The sequence below is a fragment of the Erythrolamprus reginae genome, chromosome Z (genome assembly GCF_031021105.1).
Source record: "Erythrolamprus reginae isolate rEryReg1 chromosome Z, rEryReg1.hap1, whole genome shotgun sequence".
Classification (NCBI taxonomy): Eukaryota; Metazoa; Chordata; class Lepidosauria; order Squamata; family Dipsadidae; genus Erythrolamprus; species Erythrolamprus reginae.
In genome coordinates, this window is record NC_091963.1 from 134,705,789 (window position 1) to 134,730,841 (window position 25,053).

The window sequence follows — 25,053 nt, forward strand, 5'->3', positions numbered from 1 at the left end:
ACTTATCTCACAAGACCAAACAGCAACTCATCAAGAATACTGCCAAAGAAGCCACAAATAAACAGCCCAACCAAAGAATCTTTTTTTAATATAGTAAGTCTTTTATTTTCTGTCTGATTTTCAACAGATTCTTGAACAGGGGACTGATATCCATCAGCTCATTCTACTTTGACACCAGTAGATGGTTTTCCAGCATTTTCCACCTTTACCATGCAGTTCCATCAATTTGCCCAATTCAAACTCAGGTTTCTTAAGCATTTTGACTTTGCGAACATAGACATCATGAAGAAGGTAGATTGATTGACATGCCTTCTATGACTTTACCAATGCTGCCTGGATTCAGTTTATTGACAATTTATGTCAAGTCATTTGTTTGTCATGATTTTCACCATTTTTAATGGATTTGGCAGACCTGTTGGTGCTGAGCATAGGAAGTCTTTCAAATTTGGTTGGTTCTTTTCTTGTTGAAGCCAACACAGAAAAGGCGTAGAAGATACCATCAGTCGTTTTGACAACCAAAGAATCTCTTAAGACTGCCCTGACAGACAAGCCACTAGATTATAATATAAATTGAAAGGAACACCCCACTCCTTACTATCATTGATGATGTTACCTAGTTTGGGTAATGAAACGTCTTCAGGAAAACAAACAAGCTTAGAGAGCACCAAACACTCTCGAAGAAAATTTTTAGGATAACTTTTAGGACTGCCTGGCTGCTATATATCACTCTTACTTTGGTTGCTCTATGGATCAAATCATCGGTGTGACGTATTACAAGTTGATTGGCTGTATAAGCTACAGACAGTAATGGGGAGGATGTGACATCACCCATGGGCGGAAATGAAAGTGACTGACTTCTCTTTCATTCGGGGAAGCTTTGCGGGGAGTCATGGAGCCGTCCAGAGTTCTCAGCGCGGAGGTCCTGCGCGAGAGGCTGCTTGAGGGACTTGAGGCCGAACATGTGGTAAAATTGGGCAGCTTCCTTCTTCACGGCCCGAAAGCTGGTAGTCCGAAGGGTTCGGTTTAAGTCGGCACCTTTCCTGCTCTAAAAACTTCATTTAAAACCCCCTCTTAAACATGGAGCGACCCTTCCTTGTTCTTTTGCAGTGCTGTTTTATGTTGCTGTTTCTAGTACTGAATATGCCTTAGTCATTTTCCAGCTTAGTTTTCGTCTGAGTTATTCATAGTGTGCCATTGTGTTTTTAAAATGTTTCGTGCCGCTTAAAAACCTATTGAAAAATGCTAATATTTCTTTTGTAAAAAAAAAAAATATTCCACTGAAAGGCTACAGGATACTCTCTCCCCCCCCCCCAGAAAATAAAATAATAATATTATCACAGTACATTTCCAATAATAATGAATTTTGCCCTCCACTTTGAAAAACCTCTCAGTTTGCTCTTAAGTTAGAATGGTATATAGAAAATATGCTCCCATCTTGGTGGAGGGGTATGAATAATGTTTGATGTTGGACACTTTGAACATTGAGCACATTGTTATGTGTTGTGTGAAAGTTTTATATAAAAACCAATTTTAAAACTTTATTAAAAAATCAATAATATTAAGCAGGGTAACATTTGTAATTTCCATCTGTAGAATAAATGGGAAGGCTAACAAAAGATTAAAGGAAGAAATCTTGCTTAGCTTTTCTACTGAGGAAGTATGGGTTATTTGGCTTACTAATTATTGTTCTTACACAGGTGAAAACCTTAAGCGAGGGATGTGTATACTTCCCATATACAACTGTAGCTACAAGAAATGAATGGGTTGCTCTATAGATAAGTTTTTAAGAGATGCTACAGGATACTTCTACTTCTCTTACAGCACAAACCAGTTTTCATGACATGGTGTTTTCAGAATATGCTTTCTATTATCTCCAGAGAGCTAGAGCACACTAGGTTGAGGGGAAAGTCTGTAGAGATTCTCAGTCATCCAAGCCATGATTGTCCCAAAGGTGCTTTTTCAGGAGGCAACTGGACTTTCTTGTTTTTTCTTTAAAGAAAAGAAGCTTCATCAGCTCCGACAAGATGGTGGAGAATGGAAGAATTTATAAATGCAAGGAATATAAATCCTTCTATTCCCCACTATCCTGTCAGAGCTGAAGAAACTTCTTAGATGAGAAGCGAAATGTCTTCATAGAAAAAAAAAGTCCAGTTGCTTCCTGAAAAAGCACCTTTGGGTTGAGGAAAGATGGCTTTAAAATTTCCCTACTTTTTCAGAACTAAATGACTTTTTAAATCCTCTGTATTGGTTTTACATGATTATGTTTACACTCTAAATCTTGTGCTTTGCTGGGGTATGAATGTGTTTGCTGTTCTAATAGGCTGCTGTCATACCAATTAATTTAAAAATGCCTTCCCAGAGTGATGGGAATAATGTCCTACTTTAAACACAATTCAAGTAAAAGAAAGAGATATATTAGATGCTGAGCAGCCTATAAAGTTAGGCAGACCAAAATGGCAGGAGTCTATTTGCAGACCTGTTCTAAGCATGTTGATACAGAAATAACTTACTAAATTCAGTGGGATTTGATCCTTACACATTTAAGTATTCAATAAGCTTCATTAAATTCAGTGATAGATTGTTTTTAAATAGGCATATCTGGGATTATGTTATGGATATTTTTAACCCAAATTTGAGACTGTTTTCCTTTTTTTATTAAGTTTATTTGCTGCACATTTAATTTTCTAATAATATTCTGTTAAACCAATGCACTCTTTTCTGAGATGCCTTCCATTTTTATTCCCTAATTTCCTAACAATAAACTGGCTTTTCATACGCTTTTTAACATCTCCTTTCAAAGTTTACTTCTCCATTATCTGTTTGTATGTAAATAAAATGTATGCAGGTTATTAAATGTATTGTTATGTTCTAAATAATATAATATACATACTTATACATATAATTTCTTTATTTTACACACTATAAGGAGGTAGAAGATACTACTCCTGGGCGCTGTGCTACAAGCTTCAAAGTTTTGGTAGTTTCTCCATGTTTCCGAGGAAAAGCACTGTTACAACGACACCGGTAAGTGTAGGAAGAGCTAGTTAAGCCAGTGGGAAACAGACTGAACAGTCTTTTATTTTCTTAATGGTTGGAATTATCCTAACAGTATTCCAAAACTTTGCATTCATTGGCATCCTTCAGTCTCGAAAGACTATGTCAGTGATGGCGAACCTATGGCACGGGTGCTGGCACATGAGCCATTTCCCTGGCTCAGCTCCAATGTGCATATGTGTGCCAGCCAGCTGATTTTTGGCTCATACAGAGGCTCAGGGAAGCCTTCGGAGCCTGGGGAGGGTGAAACACGAGCCTCCTGGGCCCACCAGAAGTTGGAAAACAGGTCATTTCCGGCCTCCAGAGGGCCTCTAGAAGGGCGAGGGAAAGCTGTTTTTGCCCTTCGCAGGCATTGAATTATGGATATGGACACTCGTGCATGCATGGTAACATGCGCCCACACCCTTTCGGCACCCGAGGAAAAAAAGGTTTGCCATCACTGGATTATGGTGTCATGCTCTGGAAAGAGTTCCTAAAACAGCATCTAGTGTGGATAAAAACCAATCCAAGTGGCAATCCCTTCCACACTGAAGGCAGATACATTCGAACCCCTGCCAGGCCCTTGGATTTTACTGGTTCTGGAACTGCCTCTTTATCTCAGCCTGCTGAAGTGTCTCTTTGAAATGGAGAACGTCATTCTGCACCTTTAGTCTCTAAGATGAACAATCAGAAATCAAGGTTTCCCATCTGTTAATGTCCATTCCCAAAGCCTTTAGATATCTCTTACGGATATCCTTATATTGCAGTTGTGGTCCAAAACTTTAGAATGTTAGGAAATGAGGATTACAAAAACCAGGCGTTCTTTTACATTACTTTTCCATGCGTTCCTGCTTCCTCAGTCACCTTCCTTTTAGTTTAATCTACCCTTAATTTTTAAGCCCACCCTTCCCCTGAAATATTCAGAACAGGTAGATAATGTTCACGTCCTCCATTTGATCCTACAACAGCGGTGGTTCTATGAGGTAATAATTGATTTAAATTGTCCAGAAAAGTAAATGCATTCATACATATTGTATACTCTTTCTTCTGGAGTTTATTTATTAAATACTTTCATTATCCTGATTTAGGTGTTTAGATCCAGTTTAAAAATAGGAATGTATTGAACACAAAGGATAAATTAAATCACCATTAAAAGTAAAGTGGGCATTTAAGCATTGTGATTTTTTTTCCTCCCAAGCATGGGTCATAGAAAGGCTGCCAGCATAGCGTATGCTATGCTGATTTTAAATGCTATCTAAATCTCACATGATTATGAGATATCAACATTGCATTTTAGTACCTCAAAATTGTATTCAGGCTACTTCACAACTTCTCTATGACATTCTTTTTTATGTGGATCCTTCCAAATATTTTAATAACAAATGAACAATCTATCTGCATTATATCCTTCCAAATATTTTAATAACAGATGAACAATCTATCTGCATTATATCCTTACATTAACAATGTAAGGAAAAATAGTTGAACATCCAAAGAAATACTGTACATATAATGATATGGTTGTGTCAAAAAAAAGTAAATTATATATTTGAAACTACAAGTAGTCCCTGCTTAACAATAGGAGTGTTTAGCTACCATTCAAAGTTACAATGTGATTGAAAATGGACCTCTCACCTTTGGCTGTTGCAGTTGTCCCCAGAGTTAAGACATCACCAGTTTAGAGTCCTTGCTTTCCTACAAGCGCTCTAAGTCCATCCCCTCTGGAATCCCTTCGACTTTTATCTGGCACCAACTTAGTGCTGAACTTCAGTTGACCAGATTCTTGCGTAGAGGCTTTAATAAATCTCCTATGCTGCAGTCTTATGAGTGGCCCTGGTTTTTGCGCCTGACACGCAGCTTCAGTCTTGGTAACTGAGAATTCCTGTTTGGTTCTTCTCTCTAGTGGGCACATTTGGTAATTTTGTAGAGTTTTCTGTAAAAGGAACTCCAGGTGAACTTGCCAAGCCATCAGCTGAGCTCCTCCTGAGGGGAGGAGGCACTTCTATTCTTTCTTCTTTTTAAGCTTCGGAGGCTGTTAGCATTGCTTTTAAATTTATGAACAGTTTAATTCTTATAAATGGAGTTCTCAGTTAGTTCTCAAGTTACAAACATAATTGGGGCCAGAATTTCCATTGCTTAATCAGGCTGGTTACTGAGTTGCACCCAATTTCTGACCTTTTTTTTTGCTACAGTTAAAGTACTGCAAATTTTAAGTGAATAACATGCTTGTTAATAATTGAATCCAGCGTCTCCCATTGACTTTGCTTGTTGGAAGTTATTTGGAAAGATCATAAATGTTGGTAATATGAACCCAAGATGCTGCAACCATCATAAATACATGCTAGTTGTCAAGCACTAAAATTTTGATCTTGTAATTGTGGGGATGCTGCAAGGACAGTTGTATATCACTTTCCAGTGCCATTGTTACTTCACATGGTTGCTAAACAAATGGTCAAGAACTACTGTATTTTATGGAGTATAAGATGCACACACACACGTAAGAGAGAGTGGAAATGTTGATGTGTCTTATACACAGAATACAGCTACTGTTGGCCTCCTGAATCCCCGCCCCACATGAAAACGGGTTGCACAGGTGGACTGCAGTGTTCCTAGTGGTTGGGGTAGGGAAAAACTGTCCTCGGTCTTACAAAAAATTCAAAAAATGCTCCATTTTTCACAAAAACATGCCCAGAGGTTTTGGGAGGTCTGCAGAGTGCTCCTGGGGGCTGGGAGAGGGCAAAATGCCCCTGTTCAAGGTGCACAGGGGGTTTGGAAGCTCTGCAGAGTGGTCTTGGGGGCCAGGGAAGGCAAAAACCTTTTTTTCTTGCTTACCTGTTCAAAATCTTGGTGTACCTTACACACCGGTGCATCCTTTAGTCCAAAAAATCTGGTACTTGCAAAATCATAATGGAGTTATTTTGAAGGGAGAGAGGGGCATATGAATTCATTGAATCATGATGATTAATCAAACAACGGCTTAGCCAAATATGCAAAGTTAATTTTTAAACATCCCATCTTTTTTTATTATGCATATTAGAGGTTGAATTTCAATTTGAAAAAAAAAAGCTTGCATGAGAAATGCATTATTGGCCAAGGGGCTTCTCCCATGCAGGCAGAAGGTAAGGCTGGGATAACCCAACATCTTAAGCCAAAAGTGAGCTTTGCCATTTGGCTTGGCATCTTGTTTGAACCAAGCTAATTGGTATTCTTGAAACAATTAACGATTCATGTCTAATGATATTATAAGGGTGGAATGCATTTGCTGTCTCCTGATTTCTATTTGCCGTTTCCTGATTTTACTCTTTCTCTTCTTTGTCTTTGCCTTAAGACTGGTCAATGAACTCTTATCTGAAGAGCTGAAGGTTATTCATGCATTCGAGCAGAGAACACTGACTCCTGAACAATGGGCAAAGGAACAAGAAGCTAAGTGAGACAAGCTTCTTCTTCAGTGACAAAAGCAGCAAATATTACAGAGACCAAAAACTCCAAGATGGTAAAGAGAAGCAGCTGTGAACTGAACTTAGCAAAGCAGGAATTGCTTTTTTGGGGGAGGGGGGGAGGAGGAAGGAGAGACATTATGACAGTTTGAAAAAGCATGAAGCAGAAAATAAAACTGGAGAAAGGTTGTGAGATAACCATTGGTGTCATCTGTTTATTCCCACACAAAATTTTCTTGGAGACCCATTTTAATACTGGAGATTTGCATTGGGTGGGGGAAAGGTAGCCTTGTCCTACTAAAGCAGGGTTCTTTGTTTTCAGTGTTTAAATCCTGAAAATGAACATTTTTGGAGTTTTTGAATCCTCTGAATTTGGTTGTTCACTTGCAGGCATTTTATTAGTCAACCAGATAACCTCATCAAGGAGAGTGAGGCTTGCTATTTATTTGCAGTAGCTTCCCTGCCTGTTTTGATAGGTGTGTAGTTTCTATTCTGGTAATTCTTTCATTAAAGTACAGGTAGTTCTCAGTCATTCAGTGATTATTCAAAGTTACAATGGTGTTGAAAAAACTAACTTTACACACCATCTACAACTTTCCCGATGTCCTTCAGTCATATGAACAACATTGCAGTCAATAGGCTCTGTCCTATGCTGGGGTATCAAACTCCAGGCCAGCAGGCCAGATCTGGAAACAGTGAACAAACTCCAGGCCAGCAGGCCATCACCCTGGAAACAGTGAAGGATCGGCCCGCTGTGCCTTTTTGCCCACAGCAAAAAACAGAGCTTGCAAGGGCCCTACCAAGCTCCATTTTCGCCGGCAGAGGGTTGAAGGAGGTCATCCCAGCTGAAAACAGAGCTCGATTGGGAGCCCATTTTTGCTGGCAAAGCGCTCGCCCCCCCCAGGCCTTCCTAGCATGAGTGATGTCAAGGTGGCCATGTTAACCCTGCCCCCCCCATTCCTCCACGCTCAAATACAATCCTGAAGGCCTCTTCAGGATTGTCCTGTGCCTACCTTATTTCTCCACCGTCATCCCCAATTGCAGAGCAAATTAATTACATAAAGGGATTGCAAGAAAGCAAAGCCGTTTGTTGTTCCACGTGTCAAAAATAATTCAATTGTACAAATCTCTCCTTTGCCTAACATTTTCCCGTTGGTGATGCAGTCAGTGTATTCCCAATGTGAAGAAGAACATAGAAACATAGAAGACTGACAGCAGAAAAAGACCTCATGGTCCATCTAGTCTGCCCTTATACTATTTCCTGTATTTTATCTTACAATGGATATATGTTTATCCCAGGCATGTTTAAATTCAGTTACTGTGGATTTACCAACCACGTCTGCTGGAAGTTTGTTCCAAGGATCTACTACTCTTTCAGTGAAATAATATTTTCTCACGTTGCTTTTGATCTTTCCCCCAACTAACTTCAGATTGTGTCCCCTTGTTCTTGTGTTCACTTTCCTATTAAAAACACTTCCCTCCTGAACCTTATTTAACCCTTTAACATATTTAAACGGTTTGTTTTCTTGAAATCCTTCCCCAATTTTCTCTGCTGGGGGTGAAAGTTTGGAGAGATTGGGAGTGGAAAGTTCAGGGAAAGGGGAGATTGCCTAGAGAAATTGCTTGCTTTCCCCACCCATCCCTAACCCTGGCAGAGCAAGAGAGATTGGAGAGGAAGAGACCTCAAGAGAGTATAATGTGTCCACTGGGCTCCCAATGTAGTTGCATTATTTTCAATACATGCAATACAGCAGGCATTTCAGAAGGGTAGGTTGTTAAACGTAGAAGGGAAATAAAAACTGAAGGTGTTGAAATTGATTTTCTAGTGAGAAGGCAGTAACATTTCACTTAGTGGCGGAGTGTCTTGCTATCCTAAAGAGGATTGATATGTGAGGACTATCTGTATTTTTCGCTTTATTTGTTTGCTGATCAGAATGTTGGCTGCCAGTGGATATCAAATGATGCAACAAAAAATGTATCATTTATTTTGATCCAAACCCCCACCGCCACCCCAACATAACCAGTTCTTGTTGAGAACTATCTGTCACTCCTTTCTGTTTCTTAAAATGCCCTTTGTAGGGAGAGAACTAGGTTAGTCTGTGGTAGCAAAAAACAAGAGTCGGGTAACAGTTTTTCCAACCAATAAATTTTATTAACAGGCATAAGCTTAATAGGGATTAACATCAGAATTCAAAATAAGAACAAAGAAAGTAATACCAAGGACTGTCAGGACACCATGAGAGAGCTCAAAATATTTTTTTTTTAAAAAACACACCAGGATTTTTATCAGCGCTATTTAATGAGAAATTCTAAAGCATTCAGGCAATCTCTGGTCTCAGCAATAGATTTTTAATACATTAGAATTGTTAACTGATAGAGTGCTTTGTTAGCCTCTCTCTTTCACCTGTATCTGCACAACCCACTTGATTTTTCTTCCCTTCTTCCTCTTATCTCCCTCCAAATTAAATCGGTCCAGCACTCTATATATCTTACGAAGTGAGCCGCAGCTCGCCAAAGCTTTATGTCTTTTAATAAAACATGATTACCTGGAAAAGGCCCTTCCAGGCTTCTCTCAACGTTAAAAAGTCTTGTGGGAGATAGAATGCTCCTTACTCTAATTTCATTTTATAGAGAAAAAATGCCACTACTGACCATTGATCAACTATTCAAATTGCCCCCCATACTTAATCAAGGGAAGGGTGATCTAGATCACAGGTCTTCAACTTTGGCAACTTTAAGCCTGGAGGACTTCAACTCCCAGAATTCCCCAGCCAGCTAAGCTGGCTGGGGAATTCTGGGAATTGAAGTCCACCAGGCTTAAAGTTGCCAAGGTTGGAAACCCCTCATCTAGATTAATAGGATTGTGGGTTAATTAGTAATTCTATTATATTTAAAGGATTGGCTACAGATCATTGGGAGAATACATGGGTGGGTGAAAAACAGGTATCTGAAGATGGGTAAAATGTTCCACAGAAGATAAAGTGATGCAAATGAGTCAGGATTTTAATAGTTCTGTTAGGCATAGGGAGCTTATCTCTGAGGGGAGAACTGTTTCTCTCCTTTCTCTTTGGCATCAACAAAATGCTGGATTAGAATTGTGTTAAAATTCTTTGCGGGAGTCAACATGACCATTTTTCACAGTTTAGTTACTGACCGACTAATTAAAATGCATACCTGCCAATCCAAATGCTTAATCAGTTAAATATTGTAGCCCTATTAAAACAAGACAACCACTCCGAGTCCCAGCCATACCCTCAGAAGCAAAATCTTAGGTGAGAGGATATGCAGCATTTTAAAAAAAAAATCCAGAGGAAGGCAATTTATTTTCTAAGGGGAAAAGCAGAGCAGGAACCAGAAAGCAAAGATCCAGAATTAAAGGCCCGGGTGATACAAGCCTGCAGGTTGTAAATAGATGAGCTGACATCCTGAATGTCATCACCAAGGCTAAACGAAGAAATATATTTCGTATCTTTTCAGGTGAAATCTTTTAACTCAGAAAAGGGGCTCTGTCTGGAATAGACAAACCGAGTTTCTGCCCTGAGCTTAGGGTGGATGAATCTTAATAAGGCCCTGAGGATCCACCCATTAAAAAAAAAATCAAAGGGGCTTTAAAAGGCCAGTGAAACAAATTCCATTGTGACCAGTGGTGGTATTCTTTTTTTTTTTGCTGCTGGTTCTGTGGGCATGGCTTGCTGGGGGTCATGGGGTGGCCCCTTGCTGTGAGTGGCATCAAATTGGCCACGCCTACCCAGTCACATGACACCCACTAAGCCATGCCCACTGAGCTACGCCCACAGAACTGGCAGAAAAGTTCAGTCAACTCTTCTAGCGTTCAACCTGGCTGCTTCTGCCACAGCATTCAACCTGGTGACTTCTCTCCACCTTCTTCATCTCATGCACACAAGAGGCGCCCATCTCATGAGGCCGGAAGGACTCCCAGTAGATCCCGGCACTGTGAGATATGTGCCCACTCTGCATGTATGCCCGAGAAGGAGGAGAAGACTTGGCCGAACTTTTCTGCCTTCCTTCACAGTGGAGCTGCACAAAAGGCAGCTACTGTGGCCTACCTCTTTATGGTACCCCCTCCCCCTGCAACAAAGTACCTTAACAGACTGTGGTGGCTGACTTCTGAGCAGCCCCATTGCGGTGCTGTCCTTCCGGCGCAGCAGGCTGTTCCCTGCCGGGACTGGCCGCAAGCAGCACTGGCAGGCAGTGGTGTGTGCATGCGTGGCTGGCACGAAGAACAGGGCATCGACGGTCACAGGACTTCAGCCTTCTTTTTCAGCCTGTAGTCTTCAGCGCAAGAAGCGGCCAGCTCTTTGCCGGCCGGAACCTTCTTGCAGCAAAAACTAGAGGCTGAAAAACAGTCCTGAAGTGAAGTCCCATTGCCACCCTGTTCTTTGTGCCAGCTGCACACATACATCCCATTGCATGCCAGTGCTGCTCACAGCCAGATCCGGCCAGGAGAACGGCCTGCTGTGCTGGAGGAACAGCATTGCAGTAGAGCTGTTCAGAAGGCAGCCAAAAACTACCAGTGGCTGGAGGCTTCTGGAGGCGGTCCTTCAGAATGGAAGGTGAGCGAGGTGGGGGACATGTAGGCAGAATCCCGAGACAAGGCCAGAGCTGAGGAATGGCATCCTACCCAGCTGAGGTGAGCGGGCAGAGGCTCCAGGGCAAGGAGACAAGGCAAGCGGTGAGCAGGCGGTGGCTCCATGGGGAGCCCAGGAATGGGAGGTGGCGTGGTATGCTCCACGGACAGTGGGGGGAGGCGGCTAGCGCGACTCGCAGGCTTACCTGTAGGCAGGAGGAGGCAGATCAGGGCCACTCAGTTGGGGCATAGCAGGCACCACTGCCTGGGAAGGCAGCTTAGGCAGGCAACTTAGAACAGAGAGTGCGCATATGCACAAGCAAGGACCACACACAGTGAGGAGTGACTGGGCAGGGCGAGCGGGCGGGGCAAGTGGCGTGCGGGCAGGGTGAGGAGCAGGCAAGCGGGATGAGCAGCAAGCAGGCGGGGCGGGGCCAGCCAGAGGTTATATTTGCCAGTTCAGCAAACCGGTTAAAATTTCCGCTAGTGGTTCGCCTGAACCGGTCTGAACCGGCTTAATACCACCTCTGATTGTGACTCATGAAGTACCAGACTGGAAAGAGAGGGAGAAACTATTCCTTCACAATCCTTTCCAACTCCAAGATGCGTCGCTCCTGTTCCGACACAGAGATTTGCAGTCGTTTCAGGTCCTCTGAGAACTGTTCTAAAGTTGGACCCTGAAGGACACATTGTGTAATTAACTTTTATTATGATTACTAATAGATTGAAGAGCAGATTTTATTTAGAAAAAGTACATTGCTATCGCTCCCTTAATTTACAATTTTGACTCGCCATTAACATTAATGTCAGATTAACATTGGGCCACATTTTCCCATTTATAAGACTTTAAGGGGCAAAGGCTAAAAAGCTGGGCTGTTCCAGGTATGTCAAGTCTTCAGATATACCTGCCCCTACCACAAAAGGCAGATAACCTCTCTCAGGGTTAAAGACGCATCCTCTCCTCCATCCACAAACGTGTATAGATGGTCTTCCAAGGGAAGGTGACCACCATGAAGGTCAATGGCTTGTCAAGGCCAATCCTAGACCAAATAGCCCAGAAGACCTATCATATTTTTCAGAGTATAAGACACATCTTTTTCCTTATTAAAAGCGGCTGAAAATTTGAGTGCGTATTTGAATATAACTTGTCAAAGCTTTTTCCCCCCCAGCCCTAATGAGAGGCTAACAATCTTCCCAGCTCCTACCAGCTTGCTGGCTTTTACGTTGTTACTCTCTGCGAAGAATATTTTTCAGCCCTAAATCTTTGCAGGTTTTTTTTCACTGCTACTTGCTCCAAATAAGTTTTTTTTCCAGCCCTAACCAGGGGATGAAAGCTGAAGCTGACCAGACTAAGGATGCTAGTCATATGAAAACGGGTAGGCAGATCCCCCCCCCGTATTTTCCTCCCCCAAAACTGATGTGTGTCTTATACAGTGGTACCTCCACCTACAAACGCCTCTACTTACAAACTCTTCTAGATAAGAACCAGGTGTTCAAGATTTTTTTGCCTCTTCTCAAGAACCATTTTCCACTTACAAACCCGAGCCTCCGAAACTGTAACCGGGAAAGGCAGGGAGAAGCCTCCATGGGGCCTCTCTAGGAATCTCCTGGGAGGAAACAGGGACGGAAAAGGCGGGGAGAAGCCTCCGTGGAGCCTGTCTAGGAATCTCCTGGGAGGAAACAGGGCCTCCACTCTCCCTGTGGTTTCCCCAATCGCACGCATAATTTGCTTTTACATTGATTCCTATGGGGAAAAATGCTTCTTACAAACTTTTCTACTTAAGAACCTGGCCACGGAACGAATTAAGTTCGTAAGCAGAGGTACCACTGTACTCCGAAAAAATACAGCAATCTTGGTCTTTGGGTTTTCTCTTCCTTACCTCTTGCTGTGTCCTTTCGTATGGAAGTTGACGTCTCTTGGGCCCTTGCAGGAGTGTCTGATTGACTTTGAACTCTCGAGTCTTCTGGGGAGTGTAGCCATCCCTGAGGGAAATGAGGATGGGGTTTGCGTTCTTGCCTGCTAGCCACTCCTCTGAGGTCAAGGCAGGATCAGGGCCGGCTGTGTCAGGATACAGGTCCTCTTGGAACAGGTCTGACTGCAGAAACCATACAAAAACACAGGTTCAGCACTATAGTGAGGAAGAACCTCTTCCATCGAGATTTAAAAAGCAGAAGTTCAGCCTCTCGCCACACATCCCGAATATTAGCGTTCTATTCAGGGCAAGCTTTTGTCCAGGTAGTCCTCGACTTATGACACACAGTTGAGCTCCAAATTTCCATTGCTAAGCAGAACAGTTGTTAAGTGAGTCTTCCCACCCCCCCTCCCCATTTTACAACCTTTCTTGTCACGGTTGTTAAGTGGATTGCTGAAGTTGTTACATTAGTAACGCATTTTTTAAGTGAAGCTGGCTTCCCCATTGACTTTGCATAGTGGTCACATGATCCCGGGACACTGCAACCGTCATAAGTATGAATCAATTGCAAAGCTTCTGAATTTTGATCACATGACCCGGAGGGAGGGGGGAAAGGTTGCTGCAACTATCCTGTGTGAAAAATCACTTTTTTCAGTTCTGTTATAACTTTGAACAATCACCAAACAAACTGTTTTAAGTTGAGAACCACCTGTATAAGCCACCAGGAGCCAAATGCAGCCATACGGCTAATGAAACAATTGCCCAAAAGATTGTGAAGATAATAGAAAGGGAAGTTGCTTGTTCAGTGACCAAATGGCTACAGCTATCTCAAGAAATTGGGAAGGTGGCTCTGCAACTTTTATTCCGTAATAAAAAGTTACACGTGTTGAACCAAGACTGATAATTTTGGAACAGATAAGCTCTCTCATTGATTTGGTGAATTTACCACCTTTCTAGAACGAGTACGTACACACGTGAGAGAACCACAAGCTATTTTAAAAGATATATGCCACTGCATTGAAAGCAGGAGGAAAACACAGTTGGATCAACCCAAAAGATCCAGTGACAGATTAGAACAGGGGAGGGCTGCTGGGGGTTCTCAGGGGTTTGGGAAAACATCTAGCTAAGATTCTACAGTTCAGAGAACCGCCAAATCTCACTCCTGGCTGACCCCGCCCACCCCTTCCCTCTCAGAAGTCTCTACATGGCCCGTTTTGGATGCCAGATAAGTGCAGAGTGAACAGGGAGGCTTGGGGAGGGCAAAAAAATGGGCCTACCAGAGCCTCGGGAGGCCGTTTCTCACACTCCCGGAGGCTCGACAAAAGCCTGCAGACCCTGGGGAGGGCAAAAGCGCCCCCCCCATAATGCAGGAGGGTGAGGCCACACCCACCCTGGTCACACCCACCCAGCAACCAAGTAGAGAACCCCCTAGCTAAATGTTTTGAAGCCATCCATGAATAAGATGCTAGCAGAGGCTCCCAAGCACTATATTGTCCCAGAAGCAAGAAGCCTTCTTTACCAACTATGACTAAAACAGGCTACCTAGAAGGTTATTGGACCTAAAATTTAATATATTTGGAAGGTATCAGATTGGGGGAAATCAGAATGGTGATCCATCTTGTGACTACAATATTCCTAAATCAAGAAGATATAGGCTTCATAAACCAAGGTCCTTTTACTGCAATGGCTGGATTCACACAAAGCCATATACCAGCGATAGCGAACCTTTTTTTTGCTTGGATGCCTGCTTTTCGCCATCCAAAGGCCCTGGAGGCTTTCCTGAAGCCTGGGGAGGGTAAAAACGGACTCGTTCCCCGCCCTCCAGAAGATTGAAAATCAACTGGGCAGCATGCATGTGCATGGTAGAGCTGACATAGGCCACGTCCCTCTGGAATCAGCTCCCCCCAGAGATTCACACTGCCCCCACCCTCCTTGCCTTCCGTAAGAGTCTTAAGACTCACCTATTTCACCAGGCTTGGGGCAATTAGGTCTCAGCAACCTGGCCAACGGAATGAGATATATGTTGCATGATTGAACTAGTATGATTGCTGTTAAATATTGGATTTTTAGACTGAAATTCTAAATTTATCTAGATTTGCCGTTGTACTGTATTGTTATATTATATGCTGTTAGCCCCCTCAAGTCCTTGGAGAAGGGCGGCATACAAATCTAATGAGTAAATAAATAAATGCCTTGCATGGCCTTAGATATAGCTCCATAGGTTCACCATCACGGCCATATACCATTGATTATATTTTTCTTGAGTTTGAGCTTAGCCCGGGGTAGGCAAAGTTGGCTCTTCTATGACTTGTGGACTTCAACTCCCAGAATTCCTGAGGCAATCATGCTAGCTCAGGAATTCTGGGAGTTGAAGTCCACATGTCATAGGAGAGCCAACTTTGCCTACTCCTGGCTTAGCCCATTGTATGGACTAGAAGTTCTGTTTTGTAAACTGACTTGTTCCATCAATGTTAGTTTCATATTAATGTGTACCCAGCCATTCTCATTTGCTCAACCAAGCCTCATTAAAAAGCCACGACTTGGCATGACATGTGAAGCGTTCTATTTCTTTCATGTACACTGCGGGCTGATGCACCAAGGACAAATTCCTTGTGTGTCCAATCACAATTGGTCAATAAATCCTAAGATTTATTAGTATCCTAAGATTTTTATTAATATTGATTGTTTCTTCATTGCTTATTTGACCCCTATGACAATCATTAGATTAGATTAGATTAGATTAGATTTATTGGATTTATATGCCGCCCCTCTCCGCAAACTCGGGGCGGCTCACAACAATAATAAAAACAGTACATAATAACAAATCCAATGCCCACCAATCTAATTACAGTTTAAAATTAATAAATTCATTAAGTGTTGTACCACATGATTCTTGACAAATGTATCTCTTATGTACGCTGAGCATATGCACCAAGACAAATTCCTTGTGTATCCAATCACACTTGGCCAATAAAATTCTATTCTATTCTATTCTATTCTACTCTACTCTACTCTACTCTACTCTGTTCTGTTCTATTGCACTCTTCCAAGTAAATGAAGGAATTATGTCAGCTTTACTGCTGCCTCATCAGGTTGCCCAGCTTGTGTCTGCCTAGATCCCCAAGAAATCCTTCCTTCCTCCATAATTATGTTGAGGCTAGGTAATTCTATACATCTAGTCCTTGACTTACAACCTGTCACTTAGCAACCATTCAAAATTACAAGACCCTGAAAAAGCCACATACAGTCCAAATTCTAATATCTTCCCCTCCCTGTCATGTGACAACATTTGGGCCATTTGGCAATTGGTCCACATTTACAGCTGTTTGCAATAGCCTGCGATCACATAACCGTGATTTACAGTGTTTTCAGAATGAAGGCGAATATATGTTTCCCGGGATAATGTTGCAGGACCCAATCTGGATTGGTCAGTGGGGCAAAAGGTTTTAAGTGATCGACCCAGATTGGATCCTGCTACAATTTTTTTTGTTTTTGCTGGAAACCAGCATTTCTCTGCAAAAAAATGCTCTGCAAGAAACAATGGCTTCACAACCACCACCACCAATTAATGACTGCCACATTAATGATTTCTGCCAAAAAAAATATATTGTAAAATAAGGTACGGTTGCATAGCAACCTGCTTTACAACCTTCATGACGGATGACTGTAATTGAGCTCACGATTTCGGTCATAAGTTGTGTGACGGTCATCGTGTGACCATGCCTAATTTTACGACCTTCGCAAAGCAAGTTGAGGGCTACCTGAACTCTTGACTTTGTCCAGAAAGAAAAAACAATCCAGAGACAGCAAAATTATTCCTCTCCAGCAGGAGATTTAATTGTAAAGAAGAAGCAAAAGCAGAGCAAGTCATTGTAATAAGGGGAAACTGTTCTCTAGCAGAGCGCAGGCTTTGCATGCAGGTAAAGCTTCTACCTGGACCTCTGGAGAGCTACAGAGCAGCACTGACCAACCTGTGGCCCTCAGCCTAATATTAAAAAGCAATCAGTTCATCCTCTTGGAAAGCTGCTGGACAGGGAAAGAAGAGAAAAGGAGGAGGTTGGTTCCTGCCCGTATACAATTTCCCCAGGAATTATCCACAAGAAACAACCTTGGCAGCACTGGAGCAGATGAATGGGTGAATGGGTCCAAAGCAGCTTCCTAGAGAGATGGTTCCTTAGACTCAAAGAGGAACCAGTCTCAGCCCTTCCCTTCCCTGCTATGAACTTATTTTTTTTGTAAAAGTTTTTTTAAAAATTTTCTCCACAGTTTCTGTATATACAGCAATACATATTCATTGCTCAAAAAAATAAAGGGAACACTTAAAAAATAGAATATACTGTAACTTCAAGTAAATCAAACTTCTGTGAAATCAAACTGCCCTGCCCACTTAGGAAGAAACACTGATTGACAGTCAATTTCATATGCTGCTGTGCAAATGGAATAATAATAATAATTATAATAATAACAATAATAATAACAACAACAACAATAATAATAATAATTTATTAGACTTGTATGCCGCCCCTCTATGAAGACTCGGAATAATTGTGCAAATGAAATATTCAATGAGAATATTTCATTCATTCAGATCTAGGATGTGTTATTTGAGTGTTCCCTTTATTTTTTTGAGCAGTATATCTTAAAACATATCAATAACATATATAATTATACATTTTTATCCAATCAATCATGAATCAATATCCTATTTTTGCACCTATTTATGCCGTTATTTACCAGTTTGTTTTTCTTAGTTTCTTTACACTCCCCTCCCTCTGTCTCCATCTCATCCCTCTGCCTTCTTACTCCTTCTCTCCCCCATCCTACATATATCACTCTTCCCTTCCCTTTCTACTCCTTTCTCCCTCTTAATTTTTTCCTGAGTAATCACAATCCTAATTCATCTTATAGTTTACAAACTGATAGCAGTAGCAATAGCATTTAGATTTATATGCCACTTCACAGTGCTTTACGGCCCTCTCTTAGTGGTTTACAGAATCAGCCTATTGCCCCTAACAATCTGGATCCTCATTTTACCGACCTTGGGAGGATGAGAGGCTGAGTCAACCTTGAGCCAGGTGTCATTTGATCTGCCAGATTGCTGGCAGCTGGTGATTAGCAAAAGTACTTGCACTCTAACCACTGCAGCAACGAAGCTCTAACATAATCATATTATTAACATATTCCCGTACATCTTTAAACTACCGTATCATTGTCTCTTCTAAAATCATTAGTTTTTATACTTTATTCTAGGTATATGCTGTTATTCTAATGCTGCCTTCTCAAAATCTAATTTTGTCACCTGTGTCTACCACCATTTATTCTCCATCTATGAACTTATTTTTCAGTTGTTTCGCCACTCTTACCTTCCGGGGAACCGTCATAGCAATGGGCTCACATTTCCTCTCGTGTAGTTTGTAAAATCTAGAAGGAATTTTTAAAAAAAGATTCAAGGAAGGTGGGAAAGGGTCTTTAGAAGGGTCTCACCTAAGATTAAAAAAAAAACCCAAGCATTGTTTTTGCTTGGCTCAAGGAATCTGAGTGATGGCTTACAACCAGTGAAGGGCTACCAAAATTTTTACTACCACACTGTGGGCATGGCTTATACAGGATGCCCTGCACTTTCTTTCAACATCTTTCAGTGCAAATTGGGTGCTCTGGGGTAGAGCTCCATTTTCGCTACCCCACTGCGTTCCCCCCGTTCAGGCAGTAGCCCACCCCTAATTACAACAGAATATAGGAAAAGTGTCTATTTCTATTTCTAAAATGTCTATTCATGGATGAACCTCACAGAGATTTTGTACCATTGCTATGTGTCATCTTCACCTGACACCAATGTTGTGGTGGGGATAAATGGGGGGGGGGACCAGTTACATCCCTGTGAATCTTAGTGAAGATTAGACTTAATCCCTGGATAGTTCAGTGGATTTGCAGCTGGTTGAAGCGTAGATATCAGAGGGTTGTTGTTAATGGTGAGTATTCTGAGCAGAGACTGGTTACAAGTGGTGTGCCACAAGGGTCTGTTCTGGGTTCTATTCTTTTTAATATGTTCGTGAGTGGCATAGGGGAAGGTTTGGTAGGGAAAGTTTGCCTATTTGCCAATTACTCTGAAGTGTGCAATAGTGTTGATATTCCTGGAGGCAAATGATTTAGCTTTACTAGATAAGTGGTCAAAGCAATGGAAACTGCAGTTTAATGTTTTCAAATATAAAATAATGCACTTGGGGAAAAAGAATCCTCAATCTGAGTATTGTATTGGCAGTTCTGTGTTAGCAAAAACTTCAGAAGAGAAGGATTTGGGGTAATGATTTCTGACAGTCTCAAAATGGGTGAGGTCAGGTGGTAGGGAAAGCAAGTAGAATGCTTGGTTGCATAGCTAGAAGTATAACAAGCAGGAAGAGGGAGATTATGATCTCGCTGTATAGAGTACTGGTGAGACCACATTTGGAATACTGTGTTCAGTTCTGGAGACTTCACCTACAAAAAGATATTGATAAAATTGAACGTGTCCAAAGACGGCTACAAGAATGCTGGAAGGTCTTAAGCATAAAGACCAGTTGTGCACCAGTTGCGGCCCTATCTGGACCGGGACTCATTGCTCACAGTCACTCATGCCCTCATCACCTCGAGATTCGACTATTGTAACGCTCTCTACATGGGGCTACCTTTGAAAAGTGTTCGGAAACTTCAGATCGTGCAGAATGCAGCTGCGAGAGCAGTCATGGGCTTACCTAGGTATGCCCATGTTTCACCATCACTCCGCAGTCTGCATTGGTTGCCGATCAATTTCCGGTCACAATTCAAAGTGTTAGTTATGACCTTTAAAGCCCTTCATGGCATTGGACCAGAATACCTCCGAGACCGCCTTCTGCCGCACGAATCCCAGCGACCGATTAGGTCCCACAGAGTGGGCCTTCTCCGGGTCCCGTCAACTAAACAATGTCGGTTGGCGGGCCCCAGGGGAAGAGCCTTCTCTGTGGCGGCCCCGACTCTCTGGAACCAACTCCCCCCGGAGATTAAAACTGCCCCTACTCTCCCTGCCTTCCGTAAAGTTCTTAAAACCCACCTTTGTCATCAGGCATGGGGGAACTGAAACATCTCCCCCGGGCACGTACAATTTATGTATGGTATGTTTGTGTGTGTGCTTGTTAGTATATTGGGGTTCTTTTTTAAACTTTTTTAAATATTTAAATTTATTTGAATCTATTTGGATTTGTACGATTTGTTTATGCCTTGTTGTGAGCCGCCCCGAGTTCACGGAGAGGGGCGGCATACAAATCTAAATAATAAATAAATAAATAAATAAATAAATGAATGAATGAATGAATGAATGAATGAATGAATGAATGAATGAATAAATAAATAAATAAATAAATAAATAAATCTTATCAGGAAAGACTTAATGAACTCAATCTGTATACTGTAGTCTGGAGGACAGAAGGGAAAGGAGGGACATGATCGAAACCTTTAAATATGTTAAAGGGTTAAATAAGGTTCAGTGTTTTTAATAGGAAAGTGAACACAAGAAGAAGGGGGCACAATCTGAGGTTAGTTGGGGGAAAGATCAGGAGCAACGTGAGAAAATATTATTTGACTGAAAGATTAGTGGATGATTGGGACAAACTTCCAGCAGACGTGGTTGGCAAATCCATCCTGATAAAATACAGGAAATAGTATAAGGGCAGACTAGATGGACCATGAGGTCTTTTTCTGCTGTCAATCTTCTATCTTTCTAACCTCTTGCAGGGAGCAGGAGAGATTAAAAAAACGGGCTCTCTACCTGGCAATCTCGCACTTGCTGACGTCCAGCCCTCGTTTGGGCATCCATCCCCCTCCTCGCTGCGAGTCCTTGGAAGTAAACATGGATAAATAGTGCACGTAGGGCGCTTCATCGGTCAGCTCGAAGTACCGGATGCTGCTGTCACCCTGTAGTGGAAGGTGGAAGTTTTTAAAATTTCTCCTTAATAAAGGACTTATCAAGTGAACCCCTTCTGAGCTCATGCAAAAGGTTGCTTCTAGATCTGGCATTGCCAAATCTTTTCCCTGCGCCCAGGACTCACCTTGCCAGTCAGGTAAACCACGTTGGTGTCTGGGTCATAGTAAGGCAAGAGCACGCCACTGCTTGTGTCTAGTTCCTGAAGAGTCAGTGGTTCCTCAGGATTTCTCTAGAGAGGAAAGAAAGAAAAAGAGGGAGAGAGGGAGGGAGAAAAGAAAAGAGGAAAAAAGAGAAAGAAAGAAAGAAAGAGAAAGAAAGAAAAAGGAAGGAAGGAAGGAATAAAAGAAGGAAAGAAGAAAGGAAGGAAGGAAGAGGAAGGAAGAAAAGAAAGAAGGGAGGGAGGGAGGAAGATAGAGGAAGGAAGGAAGAAAGAAAGAGAGAAAGAAATAAAGGAGGAAGAGGAAGGAAGGGAGGAAGAAGAAGGAAGGAAGAAAAGAAAGAAGAAAGGAAGGAAGGAAGAGGAAGGAAGGAAGGATTTTAGAAAGACATTTGTAGTATTAATCTAGAATAAAAATCTTCAAAATTCAGAGTAAATTCCTAGCCAGAGTTACACTGAGTTAATTAAGACAAAATCTCTTTGAAACGTTTGCTTGCTTCCTTCCTACATCCGGGCTCTGTTGCCTCGTCTCATCCACACTGCTCTCCTTCCCCATTTCCTTCCCTGTTCCTCACAGACTCATACAGTTTAGCCATAGTTCTACTTGAAACCAACAAAACGTTTGCAAGAAAACAAGGAAACTCAGAGAGAAAACCAAGGATTCATTGCAACCCTGAGCTATAAATATTCTCCTTCGTTAGTACTTCTACTTGCAGAAAAAGCATAAAGTTGTTGCAAAACATACTTTGGGGTTTCTGTGATCTAAAGAACAGCAGAAAGAGCCAGTGTGATGTAGTGGTTTCAAGGCACCAGTCTAGAAACTGAGAGATCATGAGTTCTAGTCCTGCCTTGGGCATGAAGTCGGCAGGCTGACCTTAGGCCAGTCATTCACTCTCAGCCCTAGGAAAGAAGGAAGGGCAAGCTACTTTGGAAAATCTTGCCAAGGAAACTAAGGGACTTGTCTAGGCTGTCACCAGGATTCAAGACTGACTTAAAGATACCTCCCCCCCCCCCAAAAAAAAAAAGAATTAGAACAATTATCCAGACTTCTGAGCAAGTTCTCTGGACAGAATTTCAGCCAGCCCCTCCATCAATAACAAGGCATCCTAACTGACCTGTTTTACAGCGTGCTTTTTAAAGACTTCGACAGTCAATGAAGCGTGTTAAGCATTGAAAGTCCTATACAAAATTCACAAGATCCCTACAACCCCAGAATGAATTTCTTCTTGCAATGTCTTTGGGGCTACTTTATATTCTTTAAGAAATTATTTGTTGTACAAGAATTACAATATGCAAAAATGGGGAAATTATGATGTTGAAATAGGCAAAGGAAGGAAAACTCAAGAGAAGGAAGGGAGGGGGGAAGAAAGGAAGGAAGGAAGGAAGAAAGGGAGGGATGGAGGGAGGGAGAAAGGAAGGAAGGAAGGAAAAGAGGGAGGAAGGAAGGAAGGAAGGAAGGAAGGAAGGAAGGAAGGAAGGAAGGAAGGAAGGAAGGAAGGAAGGGGGGATAGGTCATAACAGAGGTTTGCATTCTCTCTGACAAAGTTTCTTATTATGTCCCCTATGATTTAAATTTCAGATAGATGTAGTGTATTTTGTTAATTCAGAGAGGTGAATTTACTCTTGCAATGTCTTTGTGCCTACTTTGTATTCTTTAAGAAATTAATTTTTTTTTTTTGCAGAAGGATTACGATATGCACAAGGGGGAGGAGTTTGATGTTGAAATGGGCTTTCTTGCAACCTTCTTTTTCAACGCAAGAATATCTTTGGCAATATCCTTGCCCTTATTTTTTCTCACTGGCCTTATTTGAATGGTAAGCGCCGCCATTTTTCAAGTCACTTGAATATCCGGTGGCCTCTACCAATTCAAATCTTTGGGAGGTGTTGCCCAAATGCCACCTGTGAGGGTGTCTTCCACACTCTCTGCTCACCAAATCCCACAGGGCCACCTGTCGCTCACTCATGCGGCTGAAACCTGTTGTGAAAAGCTTCCCATCCTTCACAGTCGTGGCTCGAACAGGACGAGACCCCTCGTGGGCACGGGGCAATTCCTGAGGGTGAGAAAATGAGAGAAAATGAGACTTGCAAGAGCAGAGGGAAGGTTGACCACAACTGAATGACTAGGTCTTGCCTACTTTTTCAGAAACCATCCAATTTTGTTGGGTCATTTTCTTTATATATGTATGTGTCACATGTTTTTGCTGAATTTAAAATTAAGGGAGACTAGGATAGATCTATTTCGGCCTTGTTTTGGCCTCATCAGCTAGCCATACCCTCTCCCTGAGATTTGAACTTGCAGCCTTTGCCTTGTAAGGCAGAGAATTAACCTCTACGCTACAGTATCTAATCCCTTCAGCTTTGTACCAGGGAAGGGTTATATGTTTTTTCTGTCGAATCACCCTGGTATACTGAAGGAGCATCACAGCTTCCTTTTTGCCTCTCGGCCCAACCCAAGGCCACTTACAAGGTAGTTAGTATTCATAGTTGACAAACTATATTCTGTATGTGTCACATGTTTTTGCTGAATTTAAAATTAAGGGAGAGTAGAAAAAACATATAACCCTTCCCTGCAAGTTCGAATCCCAGGGAGAGGGTATGGCTAGCTGATGAGGCCAGAGCAAGGCCGAAATAGATCTATCATAGTCTCCCCTAATTTTAAATTCAGCAAAAACATGTGACACTTACAGAATATAGTTTGTCGGCTATGAATAAATTAACTGCCTTGTAAATGGCCCTGGGTTGGGCCGAGAGGCAAAAAGGAAGCTGTGATGCTCCTTCAATATACCAGGGTGATTCGACACAAAACACACACACACACACATATGTATGTATGTATATGAAGGTCTTGGCATATTTGGGTTTCTTCCCCTGTAAGTTTCAGAGATTTCTGGTGACGTTTTGATGAGGTCCCACTCGTCATCTTCAGGCTGGTGCTTTTGTCCTTGTGCTAAAGTGAACACAAGGACAAAAGCACCAGCCTGAAGATGACGAGTGGACCTCATCAAAATGTCACCAGAAATCTCTGAAACTTACCGTACATGGGAAGCATTCACCATCATCAGGCTGCAGTTCCAAGCTTCGTGCTGTTGTAAAATGTATATATATAATATATATATATATATATGTCACATGTTTAAGCTGAATTTGAAAATTAAGGGAGACTAGGATAGATCTATTTCGGCCTTATTTTGGCCTCATCAGCTAGCCATACCCACTGGGACTTGAACCTGCAACCTTTGCCTTGTAATATATGTGTGTGTGTGTGTCAAATGTTTTTTTAGCTGTATATAATAGATCTAGATCTATATATAATAGATCTATCCTAGTCTCCCTTAATTTTCAAATTCAGCAAAAATGTGTGACATTGGATACTGTAGCCTAGAGGTTAATTCTCTGCCTTACAAGGCCAGGTTGCAGGTTCAAGTCCCAGTGAGGGTATGGCTAGCTGATGAGGCCAACGTAAGGTCGAAATAGATCTATCCTAGTCTCCCTTAATTCAGCCAAAACATGTGACACAGATTTATTTATTTATTAGATTTGCATGCCACCCCTCTCCGCATATATAATATAATATATATTTTTAAAAATTCTCCACAATTTTCACATACATATCAATTAGAATATATCAATAATATACACAATTATACATTTTTATCCATACTTAAATCAATATCTTATATTGCACCTATTTTATACTTCTATTCATCAGTCTGTTATTCTCCTATTTACACTCCCCCCCCCCACCTCTTTCTCAATATCTTTTCTCTACTACCTTCTTACTCCTTCTCTTGCATCAGCAGCACATATACTAAAATTGGAACGATACAGAGAAGATTGTTGGGTCATTTTCCAACCTTCTCTCCCAGAAGAAAACATCCCATTTGCTCAAATCAATATTGAGTGGAGAGGGGAATACTGTCTGAACAAAAGGAAACATTTCTCCAAATCAAACGGGAAGACGTGAAGATGCCTACTAATGAAAATGGTCTTTA

The 25,053-nt window shown here is 41.8% G+C and overlaps 2 protein-coding genes across 2 annotated transcripts in view; one reads left to right on the top strand and one right to left on the bottom strand.

Moving 5' to 3' along the window:
• The first annotated feature begins 502 nt into the window (after positions 1-502).
• On the top strand, positions 503-6,658 carry BOLA2B (bolA family member 2B). The gene is made up of 3 exons (XM_070727581.1): positions 503-964; positions 2,927-3,024; positions 6,362-6,658. The coding sequence occupies exons 1-3, from the start codon at positions 890-892 to the stop codon at positions 6,462-6,464; spliced, it is 276 nt and encodes a 91-aa protein (XP_070583682.1). The 5' UTR covers positions 503-889; the 3' UTR covers positions 6,465-6,658.
• A 1,942-nt stretch (positions 6,659-8,600) lies between these two features.
• CORO1A (coronin 1A) overlaps positions 8,601-25,053 on the bottom strand; it is a 30,313-nt gene continuing 13,860 nt past the window's right edge. Inside the window, exons 6-11 of the mRNA XM_070727567.1 lie at positions 22,993-23,112; positions 21,029-21,133; positions 20,749-20,894; positions 18,335-18,392; positions 12,939-13,154; positions 8,601-11,735 (exon numbers count right to left, since the gene is read on the bottom strand). Coding sequence (XP_070583668.1) covers positions 11,631-11,735; positions 12,939-13,154; positions 18,335-18,392; positions 20,749-20,894; positions 21,029-21,133; positions 22,993-23,112 — 750 coding nt within the window. The 3' untranslated portion in view covers positions 8,601-11,630. The remainder of the gene's footprint in view (positions 11,736-12,938; positions 13,155-18,334; positions 18,393-20,748; positions 20,895-21,028; positions 21,134-22,992; positions 23,113-25,053) is intronic.

Excerpts from the sequence above, each read along its gene's own strand:
- BOLA2B (XM_070727581.1), top strand. The coding sequence starts at position 890 with ATGGAGCCGTCCAGAGTTCTCAGCGCGGAGGTCCTGCGCGAGAGGCTG. Across the intron at positions 965-2,926 it reads GACTTGAGGCCGAACATGTG|GAGGTAGAAGATACTACTCC; the intron begins GTAAAATTGGGC and ends ACACACTATAAG. Across the intron at positions 3,025-6,361 it reads GCACTGTTACAACGACACCG|ACTGGTCAATGAACTCTTAT; the intron begins GTAAGTGTAGGA and ends CTTTGCCTTAAG.